Here is a 13857-nt window from a genome sequence, read left to right on the forward strand (position 1 = left end):
TTTGTATTCAGTCTATATGTAGGTATGTGTTTTCTTTTTATTCAACCATATGTTTCTTTAAAATACTTAGACATAAATCAACCAAATTTTAGTATAGATGATAAAATTATTAGTATGTATTTAAAATATTTTTTATCAAAATATTACATTACTCATTTTAAGATGGCGACCATTCAAATACATTGACCTAAAATAACTAAACAAAGTAATAAAAAAAAGATTTTTAGGAAATTGTATTAGAAATCCAACTACATATCAGTTAAGTAAATCGAGCTAAAAATAACCAAAATATTGAAACTTTAGTAATGGTAACTCACACAGTTTTTAGTTACTCAGCCAGTTCTGAGTGAATACATTTTTTTAACAATATAAAATATTTTTACACTTCTTATTTTAAGTAAAATACATTTATATTTCCGCCATTACGAAATGGATGAAAGTAACATTTTCGATATAAATGTCCAAATAGCTATAAATTTTAAAATATTTACAAAATTTGGTAAATTGATAAGTTATGGATTTAAAAATAAAATATGTTTTATTACAAATATACATATAGACAGAGTACTAAAAACGTAACTCCAGGAACGATCTCCTAAAATATCTGACAAGAGACCTAAAACAACCTGTATGATGAAAGGTATATATTTTGGTGTTTATACTTTGTTGATTTTGTAATGTTTATATCTATCGATAGCATAAATAACAGTAATATCATGAATACGGAGTTTCCAGACTAAACAAACAATCACATAACATATACAAGTACGTACACAAATAACACAATTATATTAATAAATTAATATCAGTCTATATTCCTTATTTTATTTACTTAAATAAACATTACAGTTTGAAAAGTATGGTAAAATCAGTAATTTTCTTCAGCAAATGTAATATAGATAGCAAACTATAAAATTTAACTTAACAATTATTGAGGTATCCTGTATAAAGAAAGGTTACATTTGAATTATCATTTATTAAAGATATAAAAACCTAAATTAATGTTTTACATTTTACTGTGAAGCTTACTTACACATACTGATGATGTTATCTTGTTACGTTAGCATATCCAATATATCGGAAAATATTACTATTCAGTGATGTTGCATCCTTATTATTTATCTTTAAACCCTCTGCTTGTTACTCATATTTTTAATTGGAACTGAATGGATATGAAAAATTGAGTAACTCCATTCTATTGTTAATAATCAATATACAAAACTATAATTTAAAAGATATATAGGATAACAACTGACTTAAATATAAGTAAAACTTCAGTCCACAGAAAGTATAAATTAAAAATGCCTTAACAATCTGTTACTCTACAAAATATAAAGTTTATTATGAAATCTAAATTTTATTTTCAGCCTTACCGAAACGTTTACTCTGTTTCACTATTTTATAAAATGATCATTGAACATGTGATAATAATTGTTGATATTCTCAACCAGACATAATCTAAACACAGTCAAGTTAAGGCTACTTGAAAACTAACACATTATATGATATATGACAAACCGTATGCAGTAGGATACATATTAATAAAACGTTATAAAATTGCTTATGTTGTTTTTTGGTTACGCCATATGAAACTTTATGATACTCAAGTTGGCCTAAACCTACTCTATAAAGTACAAGTGGTCCAGACTTCGGAGTTGTCAGACGTTGCGGGAGGGTTCTGCGGACTCCCGGGGTTCTGGTGAGCCAGCAGGCCGCAGCCCCTGGCCCGACGCTAGACGGTGATGTAGTACTCCCGTGGGGGAGGCAGGGGCCTGTGTCACGCGTGCCACCCGTGCTCGTGTCGCTTCTTGCAGTTCTCGTGTAGCAGGTAACACAGTGCCATCGTGATCAGGATAGCGATCGTCACGGCCAACCCTATGGACATCCATACGATCTCTTCGTTGATCCCGGAGAAATTTTGGCCTGCAATGAGAACATTCAATTGTGTAATTACTTAAACATCGTGATCAGAAAAGCGTTCGTTACGGCAAACCCTATGAAAATTCACACGATTATCACGATGACCAACTTTGGCCTGCAATAAGTATATTCAAGTAAGTAATTAAGTATTTTCACATCGTGATCAGGATAACGATCTTCACGCCCAACCCTATGAAAATTCACACGATGATCACGGGGAAACTTTGGCCTGCAGTGAAAATATTCAAGTGAGTAAGTACTTTTACATCGTGATCAGGATAGCGATAGTCACGGCTAACTCTATGGATATCCATACGATCTCCTCATTGAGCCCGGAGAAGCTTTTTCCTGAAATGAGATAATTCAAGTGAGTAAGTTCTTTGTATTATCACGTATATAATAGAGTTTGGTCAAATATATTCTGTTGCATGACACATCCACTGTATTTGTTACGAAATAAATAGGCATTGGTGGAAATTTTACTCATAAGACTTTAATGTGTTGCAACTTTTACTTACATTTTTCAAATGCCTAACTACGCATTTTAAAGATGGGGTCACAAAACTTAAAGTAATTAAATGTTTGAAGCTATAAATTAAAAACTTGCTTCCTAAAATCTTCTTGCTGTTACTGGAGAAGCCGGTAATAAATCTAATTGTACGCATTAATTTTGTAAATACCTTAGCAAAACATTACAAAATATTAAACACTGCTCATTATTTCTTATCTAGTATACAGTACTTTCTAATATTAATATTCACCATTTCTGACACCATAACTCTGTATACCCCCGACCTTGCCTCCGCGACCTCCTACAGGCATCTTGGTTACTGGTTGACCATTCCTGCAACACAAAGCATCAGGTAAAGTCACGAACTATGTTTTCATCGATCTCATAATCGATTATGAGTAAATACGATTGTAAGTGAAAACAATTAGGGTATTAACATCTAGTACAACCAGTATCAAAACATGGGATTTATTGTACAATTAAGAATAACACCTTCAAACGATAGTGACTTTTAAACGAGTTGTAGTGGACTAAAAAAACGTTTGTTATACGCACATTGTGCCTGTATTTTATTTCAAAATCTGTGAGAGGTAATTTATTATCAAGTGACAATCTGTTAAGCAAATTTGTAGATTACAACAGAACGAGCAGACTGCAAAATATTTGTTTTTTATGTCTTACTCGTAAGGGAATACCTAAAAGAATTTTTTCTTATACAAAATATGTATTAATAACCTTACGTGATTAGTTTAAACAAATGTTTTTTTTATAGTTAATATTCTACTATTTTCAATATTTTCACTTAATTTATACTTTTGTATCACAGAATGTATCTTTAGTAATACCAAATTGGCTTAGTAATACCAATAACAAAAAGGTGTTCTGACGTTTTTGAGTTTTCGTCAATAAACCTTCCACGATTTTACATTTTAATTGAAATTGTTTTTAATGTTTACAATGCACAACAGTTAAAAGAGTTTATATGTAAAATAATAACTTTTGCTAATAATACTAATTCGACATCAGTACATGTACTAAAACCAAGGAAGTAAAAATTAAAATAATTTAAATTTGACAACATGAATGTGACTCAATACCAATAACATAATATTTTAAGAAGCACTAAATTTTATGGGTCACATGTAGTTGACAATACATATTATAGATATGCATTATAAAAATTTCGTTCTGTTGCAGTCCTTTCAAGTAAAACGTATATTGTCTCATGCGCAACAAAGGACATTTTTACATCATAGTAATTGTACATTCGATAGTTAAATATTGATAGTTTGAGAATTGCACGTTATGTTCAATGAATGTACAATACATATTATTATACTGCGTATTGTAGAGATATGAGGCTGTATATGAGATAAAATGAGATAATATATTTAATGTTCCTTGTCAGCTAAATACTTCAATGCTATAATTTTAATCCATGTTATAAGAATTTCCTTTTAAACTTGTTTTACATAACCGCGTTCTATGTCCAAATTGATTTTTTTTTTTAAATAATAACTTTTTGGTATATTTAATATTCAGCGCCGCTTTAAAAAAACTGTGTTTTATTGGCTTTGAGTAACTGTAATTTTGTCAAATTAAAATTATTTTTTACGTTTTGTTGTTTGCTTACAGTAACTTTTGAACATTTTAAAACAAATAATAACATAGCAATATGATTTAAAGTTAAGGTTTACATTAGTATGGAAATGAATTCAAGATGGTCGTCAAAACAGCCAGCCCTTGAATCTACTTTGAGGTGATTTACATCTGCTTTGTTTACGGAACGTATTGTACAGAATTCCGCAAGAAGTTGTGACAGTTCTTATAATCAGAATTATTTTATGAATGGAAGAAGGCTTTCACCCATTCAGCTTCATATGTCGGTCTTATTCCATTCGTACATTTTAAAATGAATAACGTGTCCTCCTAAAGTAATTTTTATATATGACGTAAATTAAGTACGCATATATTGGAATATGAATTCAAATAAATACAAATTTATATTTAATATTCTTTAGGTTGTACAGTTGAATTTAAACTAAATTAATTTAATTTTAATTAAACACAATTTTGTATGGTGCGGTATTTTGGACATATCTGTACACAAAATTTCACATAAACCAGTCATTTCTCAATGAATCTGTGAGAGGCGTTTGTTGCCCATATATCAAACATAAATTTGCCTCTGAGACAGTTTCAAACATGGGCCCATATGTCGATTACCTTATAAGATTGTTGTTGTAACCTTTTGTTAATAACAATGAGTGATAACACGTTGAAATCTTTAAATTTGTTGCACTGAAACTTCACATGAGAGCTTGGGTCTTAAAGGTTTTGTAAAATGAAGTTCAATGGCGATTTACAAAGCTGTCAAAAAGCTCAATTATTTCTACACCAGTAAAAATAAAGGAGGTTCTGAAACTGTGGAACGTATTATGCTATTAGAAATATATATTGAATTACGCGATTGAACGATGAAGTTTTGTATTGTCGTTGGAATTTGCAAATCGAGAAAACCAAAAAATTGCAAAAATTTGTTGTCTAGAATAGTAAAATCTAGTTAGATGTGTTGATCAACCGATGAAGTAGCCTACTCTAAGTTTATACAACAATGTTGTGTTCCACTTGTAAGAAGAAGGTGAGAAATCTCTTATTGCATTTAACACTAAAAGGACCTTTGCGCTTGTCTCTGGAGTGACAGAATATCCCTAACTAATTGTAATTAGTAACTGGGAAAATAGTCTTAGCAAGATATTGATGATTATAGATTCCGTTGCAATAAATATAAAAATGAAATGAAAGGATGTCTTATTTACCACATGAAATAATGGCTAAAAATCCTCTCCAACACCTGGGGACCAACAGTCTAAAGCTGACTAGCAACCACCGAACTGCCACCAACGACCAAGCCGGCTGGTTGCTTGTAAGGTCACGATCACCAAACGAGAGGCTTAAATTCGGTTGATAACTAACGTACACGCTGGACTACTATTGGCGGAGATCGGGACTTAGTGAGCGATGGGTACAAAGTTGGTATGCGACAACAGATGAAGGTTTGTACTAACTCGGGGTAGTAATTTGTACATTGTGTAAATTAGAATTTACAAATCATCGCCTTGTGTCCAAGCCCTAATACGCGACGGTTATACACAATTTTAATGTAGTTTCAAGTCTTATTTAAATGAAAACTGTAACAAATCATCCACTTTTGTTAGTTACGTGTGATGTTAAATTAAACACAATGATAAACTAAACGTCACCAAAGTCGACTTTTCACTAGAAACATAACTAGGAGCGAATAACTGTTTAGGCAAATTTTCTTGATATAGATGGAAGAATTAAAAAAAAAAAAAAACAAAAGAAAAAAGTTATAATTTATCTTTTAATTCTTTTGATACACCTCTATGTAAATCTCAATAAAAACAAACTAAAACAAAGAAAACCAGGATTTTCGCTTCAACAATATAATTGGCTCTTGGAAGCTAGATTATTCCATTTAAGAGAGTTAAAGTATAGTAACACAATCAAGATAATCTGGACATTCCAGAATTATGTAGAAACAAGAATGAAAGCTGATAATTTGTCTCATGTACAAACACAGTTTTACTTTGATAACGAATAAATTCAATATTTGATCTAATCGTCAATTTGTACAATTACACAATTTGAACCTTTTTAAACGATTCGGTCGCTTTTTAAAAGGACAGACTATAAAATGCTTTATTGTTAATGTGCTTTTAAATACTGTAACTATTGGAAGAATGCATGTGCAATAGAATTTAATCACGGTTGGATACTAATCCCTATGTACTGTACTATTGGGAAGGAAGATGAACATTAAGAAAAGATTTTATAAAATTATATTAGAGATCTATAGATAACAAAAATGGAAAGAACAGGTTGAATCAAATTAGTTATTCCATTTTCTCACATTTCATAATATTTGAATACCAGTTCGTCATTCAACATTAAGCATTGATAAGACTACACAATCCATCCACAGTCATTTTAGTTCTTACTCATAATTAGACGTAAAATAAATAAATTAATTCGTGTAAAGAATACTAGCCAGAAATTACGATATAAGTTTCAAATCCCAACCTCATTAATGCTAAACCCATTATTTAACTACAAGAGGAGGAAAGAAGTACGTTATAGCAGATATTGGACAAGTTTGCATGAACACATTTGCCAGATTAGCGATGTAGAACAAATGATTTTGACTAAATATTGATAATAAAATGATACTGCGTGATTTCATGCAATAGAAATATGGGTTATTTTCGGACGAACTTGTGTTATTTTAATAGAGAGTTAATCCAAAAATAATTTCCTCATGAGTTAATTTTTAACTTTGTTTGAACAAATTAAACAGTTTTTAAAAGCGAGCGCAAGTTGCATAGTAATATGAAACACCGCAAAAATTGTTGTAACAGCTTAATCTAGAAAAATGTTAAAATCACTCACTATCTAAATTTAAACAAACTAAACCGCAGTAGTTAAGGAAATATGGAGTTATGTTTGTCATTGCTAAGGCGATGCAATGTAGTGTTTGGTTGACCAATATTGACATAAGGACATGTAAACTACGCGGCAACAGTTGGGGTTCTGATGTGTCTGGGCTACTGAATATACAAACTGCTGGATTTGCTGATACAGTTAATATCCCAGCTTATAAACAGAAGGCAATTTTATCTTCTATTTTTTATACTGGAATTCCGTAGGAGCAACAGAATTGAGGAGAGGTAGTTGAGAGGATTTTACTATATTTATTACATAAAGGACCAACCTATGTTGGTTTCCTAATAATCAAAATAGCATTTATTTACAGCTAACAGTATTTTTATAATCGTGTAGTTATAAACAGGGTGTTTAAAAACTCTCAATATAAATCTCAGGCGTTCAGTATAGCGGAAATTAGCACCTCTTTGAGCAGCCTTATAAAAATATTGCCAGAGTTAATTATTATACAACATTATAAATACACTACTAAATTTTAAATACTGCTGTTAAGAATAAAATAGCGATTTACATCCAAAATCTGATAAATTAAGTTTTAAAATTATGGTGACACTCAGGTATGCACTATTGCTAATAATTGAAATAGAAATGCGATATGTTTGAATATATAAAATTATCCCAACAATATTAACCAAATTAATTAGTGACACATTTTAAAATCACAATTTCCGACATCACTTATTTGGTTCATTTAAAAATAATGAGTACATTTTCCCTGTGTAGTAATTATTTAAGGAAAACCATGTTTTGCAATCTTTAAATATTGCGTACTTACATTTTACAAAATCTTTACATAGTTTGTATTTCGATAAATATTATGATCTGAACAGTACTTCTCGCTCATGAATATTCAGCTATGACTACTCATAACTAAAATATTTATAAGCATCTTCTTGAAGAGAAAGACAAGTTTAATTGATCGCTGGAGAAACCAAGACTCTCAACTTAGGTCACTCTCAACCTGAAGCAAACACAATTTATAACCTGTCAGCACACAGCTTGCTCTCACTGCTGTGCCTTTTCCCATCGGAACGTGTTATAGAGCGATAGCACTAAGGGAAAGAAAAAGTGTTTATACCAACACTAGTTTATGTAATTTCAGTTTGTATTGTTCCAACGAATCATTACGATTTACATTTTTAAACACCTGTTATTTGTTTATATTCAAATAAGAGTACTTATTTAAAAAAAAAATTATTATCTGTATATAAGTGTTTCAGAAAGTGAAACCCACAATAACTCTATGATAGTATAATTATAAATGTGAGCATTAATGCGATTTTTTACATAGTTAAAGTTGTATTGCAGAATTACAGATTATACGTTCAAATTTTCAAGTTGGTGGCTGAAAAACCAATAAACAACTGTAAATTTGATAATGAAGGCATTATGAATCTTCTTTAATCTCCACCAGCGTATCAATGTTTTAAATATACGTAAATTACCAATTTGACATGTATTCTACAAATGCTTTATTTTAATTATTGTATACTATAAAGGATTGCGAGATGTGTGATCTGAGATAACTAAATAAAATTTAAATTAAAACATTATATTGAAACTATGTGGTATCCTCAAAGCCACCATATCTCCAAAAGTAAAAAACCCCCAAGTTTTCAGTTATCACTCATTTTAGGATATTTTAATGTAAAATTTGCTATAACAACCAATCTCATAGGAGTGTCCTGGATCATTTTTATATAGGTATATATTGAAAAAAACTGGTACTTTCAAGTGAACTTCTTCATATGATCATAAAAATCGGTATAGTACTTCTGAAAAAAAAACTGTGTACATACATAGAAAAAAGGTACATATGAACAAGTCGACATAAATATTAATACAGACACAATAATTATATCAAATGTGTAATTATGTAAGAAACATAAACAGTATAGTGTTTTAGGGTCCAACAGTTTTAAATTCGGCTTTATAAAGCATGTACGCATAATCGTGTAATTTTTTAATCTTTCAAGAAGAAAGTACCGGTGGTGTAATCTGATGTAACGAAAAGGTTATAAGTACCAAATGAGTTCATATGTTTTCATGTTTGTTGAAGTATAATCACTTTTCTTAAATGGATGCAAAAGGAATATTGATGACCCGAATCGCTCGATTTAATGTATAACCTGTTAATTAAGACATTGTTCCTCATATGTAAGTGGCAAATAAGTTCAATTGTTATTATTTTTTTGAAGCAGTAATTAAGAAATATTACAGCACTGACTGAATTGGTGGCACTTAAGTTCAAAAACATTGTAACATTTTTTATCAGATATAAAGTTCAAATTAACGATGTATTAAGCACGGATCGATGAAACAAAAACTACTGAAATTCCGGAGTGGAACCCATTTTATTGTCTGGACTACACAATACGGCAAATGCCATAAATCTGCGACCTCTCGCCCGTCTCTACAGACGCAATCGAAATCAGCTTATATAGGTTTATCATGCGTATTTTTATTTTTGTTATAAAATAAAACAAGGAGTACGCTACAACTCGTGTTACGTAACAGGCTTCGCTGAGGTTGCATGCAAAATTTCATTTATATAGCTCATTTCACTAGACTACATAGGTTATTATATCAAATGTTGAAATGGCATATAACTGTACTCAGTTTGATTACAATTTTATTACTGTGGGATTTTCTCGTTAACAACATGGTTACACATAAGACCAATGTAAAAGTGTTCGTTAACAAAGCCTAATACCATAAAATGTCGTGGACCACCGTAGTACACGGCGGTGATGACAGAAATATTTTAAGTGTGTAGATCATTTCGAGAAAGATAGACAAACAGAAATGAGAGATTTCCATCTCCTTGATTGATAGGCTTCGATACCGCTCAGCCAGCCGTTAATATGAGAGCTTAGGTTAATTTTATTATCTGTAGAAAATACAATGAAGAAACTTGGAACTACTGAGAATTTTAGAAAGGAATGAGGCCTACGTGTTGGCAGAAGGGAAAATGGAGGTTTAGAAGGAATGAATGGTTTCATATACTGCAATATCAATAATAGTCTATTTTTGGTTGTTTATTGGGCAGAAGATTACTGTAAAACACACTACCAAATTTTACAGTAAAAATTAATTACATGATATGGAATAATTTACCGCTAAAGATGGCACTAACGACGAGCGTGAACACAATTCTTATTAGAAACTGTGAAGTGTTATATGGTTAGCAATGATTAATTTATAATACGTTAATCCGTTCAATAACACATTTAAAGTTTTTGCACGACAGCGTTACGATGTAACCTACAAACTACGAATGGTATGATTATAAGGCTAATTAATGCGCCGTTTATAGTGTATAACAAATCTATAATTTATACTATTTAATTCGTAACCTAATGAAATATTATGATTTTAAAATTAGAGGCTCATTTTACGGATCTGTCTTAGTTACAACGGTTACATGGGCAACTATATTTATTGTAAATACAAAATTACGTTTAATACTAACAACCACAACTCATAATTATGTATTAACCCTGCCTTTAATGATTAGTTTATACAATATAAGTTTTACAATAATGGAATATCAAAGAATTTTATGGAATTCCAAAAAAAATATTGTAGTGGAGGTACTACTCAAGCTCCAAGTAGTACATGTTTTTACAGATCCAATCAACTTGATCCATCACAAGTTTTTTTATTACGTCGTATGTGAAAGAAATCTCAGAGGTATTTTACGCGTTGTCTAATCGACTTTAAGCAATTTTAAGGTAAAAGTTGTTTTATGAGTAGGCTCCAGCTACTTCATTAACCATCAAAACCACCGAACGAAAAGGCGATAAAAATTTCTTTTGAGCAAATTTAATCCTGGTTCAAAGTTTTATATCACTTAAAGCACTTAATAGCTTTTATAAACTAAAAAAATCGCGCTTTAAGTTGAAATCACACAAAACCAACATTCATATCCACACTACGGTTATATAGAATAATAATTGTATTCTAAAGCAATAATTGTAAGATGTTTATTTCATTTAGTACGAAGTAAATGGCTTTGGAATTAAAAAATATCTTAAATAGAGATAAGACAAGGGTTACATTTCGGTGGTTGAATTGTAATCGCAACCGAATTTGTGCCCTCCGTGATCTGATTAAGGTCTGTGAGTGATTGAGGCTTACTGTAGAAATACAGAATTTATTCTTCATCTCATCCTCGGGTTTCTGTTATACAGCCTCATTAGGTTATATATATCCAATCTCACGGAGCCTAGACTACAATTAAGACGTATATTTTGTTTAATATTTTATACATTTACACTACACGTTAGAGGTTACTATGATCTTCGTATATTTAAATAGTAGCAAACTATTTTACATTAACATAACTGAAAAATGTTCTTTCAGTAAATCAATTGTTTAATAACTTCCAGTACAGTGTACATTTTAATTAGCAGATACTTTTTTGCATCACTAAAACTTAGAGAACAAGATTATTGTACAATAAATGCCAGTTTTACGTTGTGATTCTTGACGGTTGTATGGCTTACTTATCATTGTTTACACATTTGTGTTGGGGAACTTGGATATAATATTAAGAATAATAAAATATATTCATATTACTGTGGAATATTTAGAGGAGAGGCCCATACTCCTTTAAGTCCTATTCTATCCGTCCTCATGGGCCACTGGCCTGTGCGATGATCTTATAAAATAGAATAAGGGAGAGAGAGACGATACAGTAAAAACGTCGATAATACCGATAAAAAGTGCTATGGCCACAGGTAGGATTTGAACCTATATTATTTCCAACACAAACCCAAAGCTCATTGAATTGCATTGAAGAACTGTTAAATGTATTGTAGTTGTAAACTCAGAATGTACTTGTTTAAGTCAAACATGGGGTTAGCTGGTGCTTGATTTCAGTCATGCTGGTTTTGGTAGGGAACGAAATGAAAAAGTAGGATAACATTAAAAGTACATTAACAGTACATTTGTTCGCAGGTCATACTTTTAGTTTGACACACTTCAATCCATGGTGACTTGTATCGTAACTATTGCTCGTTATATTGTTAGTTAAAGATAGTATAAACTATTCTTTACGTATTCAATGGTTAGTTTTAAATGTATTAAAAAATAATGTTACGATAAAAAAGTATCCTTTGTTATTGTTAATCATTTTGGTACTCAACCATTTTCATCCAAACGAAAACTAGTATGATCAAAATCGATTTTCTTAGTGGACGAAGTTTTTTTATCGATTTCAAGAATAAAAATGTTGTATTCTTATACTTTACAATGCAAACTAGCTACAGCTTCCCGGAATTTTGTTATATCGAATTCTTCTTTGTGTTTTATTTAATTGTCTATGTATTGTAATCAAATACCACTTATTTAACATATATTTAGTTGACCCAATGTTAATGTTGTATTTTTGAAGTGACTACTTCTTTTGGCGGGCTATGGATGTATGTTTAAAAGATTAAAAATAAATTGATTAGATGGCAACAAAGCCGTAATTTAATTTAATCCTGGAAGGAAATTAGTCTTTCTGTTGATTATAATTATAACCCTTACTCAATTACATTGGGCCTTACCTTATAATCACTTAAAAAGTAAATTACGTAAAAACAGATTGTAATACAAAATTTTCTGGAGAAACGTACAAACCATTATTTGATTACTTAAAAATAAATTAAATTTAACAATGTAAAACGATAAGACAACGAGATATAAAACAACAATAGATGACGTTTTTACAAAATATATTGCAATATTTTATTCCAGAATTATTATTTCTTATTTCAGTTATCATAAACCTTTAATATTTGATACAGTATAACAGTGCATTATAGCATTCTTTCAAAACAAATCAATGCAAAATGAAGTAGAAAAAATATAGTTTATTTTGTTCTGCAAAAAGTACAGTGGAAATATCAAATTATAGTTAATTATATGGTAAATAAAATTAAAGGCCTTCATTTTTACGTTATGATATGTAAAAATAATCTCAGTTACAAATTAAAATAGTGATAACTATATTTACATGTTACAGTTCTGGGAATTCCTAATGAATAATTAAACGTATTGACTATGTAAGCTTTACATTTGTAAATTTTCTCTATTACGTGGCAATCTTCATAATTAATGTTTTTTTTTTTATTTGCAGTGTGTAATAAAACATGATGTACTGTATAGTTTGTTCAGAAGTTTCACGAGGAGTATTAGGCAAGTTCTAGGCATTCAGATTCACTCTGTAGGTAATTTGAATTTGTTTAGACGGTCATTAATATTGTAAGATCAAGTTCACCATTGTGAAATCATTACCAAAGTAGAACACTATTTATATTTAGCACCAAATGATGTCGCAGAAGATGCCTGGAATTGGTTGGATCCCTTAACTGATAGATTAACTCGTGAAGTTTGACACCATTCAATCCTAACATAGAACGGAAGCTGTCAGTTGGTGGCTTTGACTCCGTCAGTTGTTGCTAAGTCTCGCATCAATGACGTCAATAATCTTACCCTGAATCACACAACTTATAATACCACAACAATTAAAAATAAGAAGAAGATCTCTCAACTGATTCAATAAAAACGCCTGAAAGTTAAATATCTTTGTGTTTGGTTATAGATTTCTGCAGTAAAGCTTTATAGTTCTTATACTTTTTTAGAAGTAATATGAAAGACCTTTGGCTTTGATTCAATTAAATGTAACTAAATAAACAACAGAAAATCCTATATTTTTAGTTTGTAACAGATTAATACAAATTTGTAAACAATTTTAAAAATCTGATGAGACAATGAGAATACCTTTTCACCTAGACTGCTCTACTTTTTTGTAGTCTGGTGTCTATGACGAAAATTGATTTTGAGGAGTTCGGCAATATTTGGTGCGAATTTAAGTCAGTTTGCTGAGCTGTGATCATCAATCTCTCACCCGT

At 30.6% G+C, this 13857-nt stretch overlaps 1 protein-coding gene across 1 annotated transcript; it reads right to left on the bottom strand.

Moving 5' to 3' along the window:
* Nucleotides 1–1010: 1010 nt before the first annotated feature.
* LOC124354788 lies at nucleotides 1011–2463 on the bottom strand. Its single transcript, XM_046805536.1, has 2 exons — nucleotides 2460–2463; nucleotides 1011–1923 (listed from the first exon to the last, which is right to left on the bottom strand). The coding sequence occupies exons 1-2, from the start codon at nucleotides 2461–2463 to the stop codon at nucleotides 1778–1780; spliced, it is 150 nt and encodes a 49-aa protein (XP_046661492.1). The 3' UTR covers nucleotides 1011–1777.
* Nucleotides 2464–13857: the final 11394 nt, after the last annotated feature.

This window comes from Homalodisca vitripennis, chromosome 1 (assembly GCF_021130785.1).
Source record: "Homalodisca vitripennis isolate AUS2020 chromosome 1, UT_GWSS_2.1, whole genome shotgun sequence".
Classification (NCBI taxonomy): Eukaryota; Metazoa; Arthropoda; class Insecta; order Hemiptera; family Cicadellidae; genus Homalodisca; species Homalodisca vitripennis.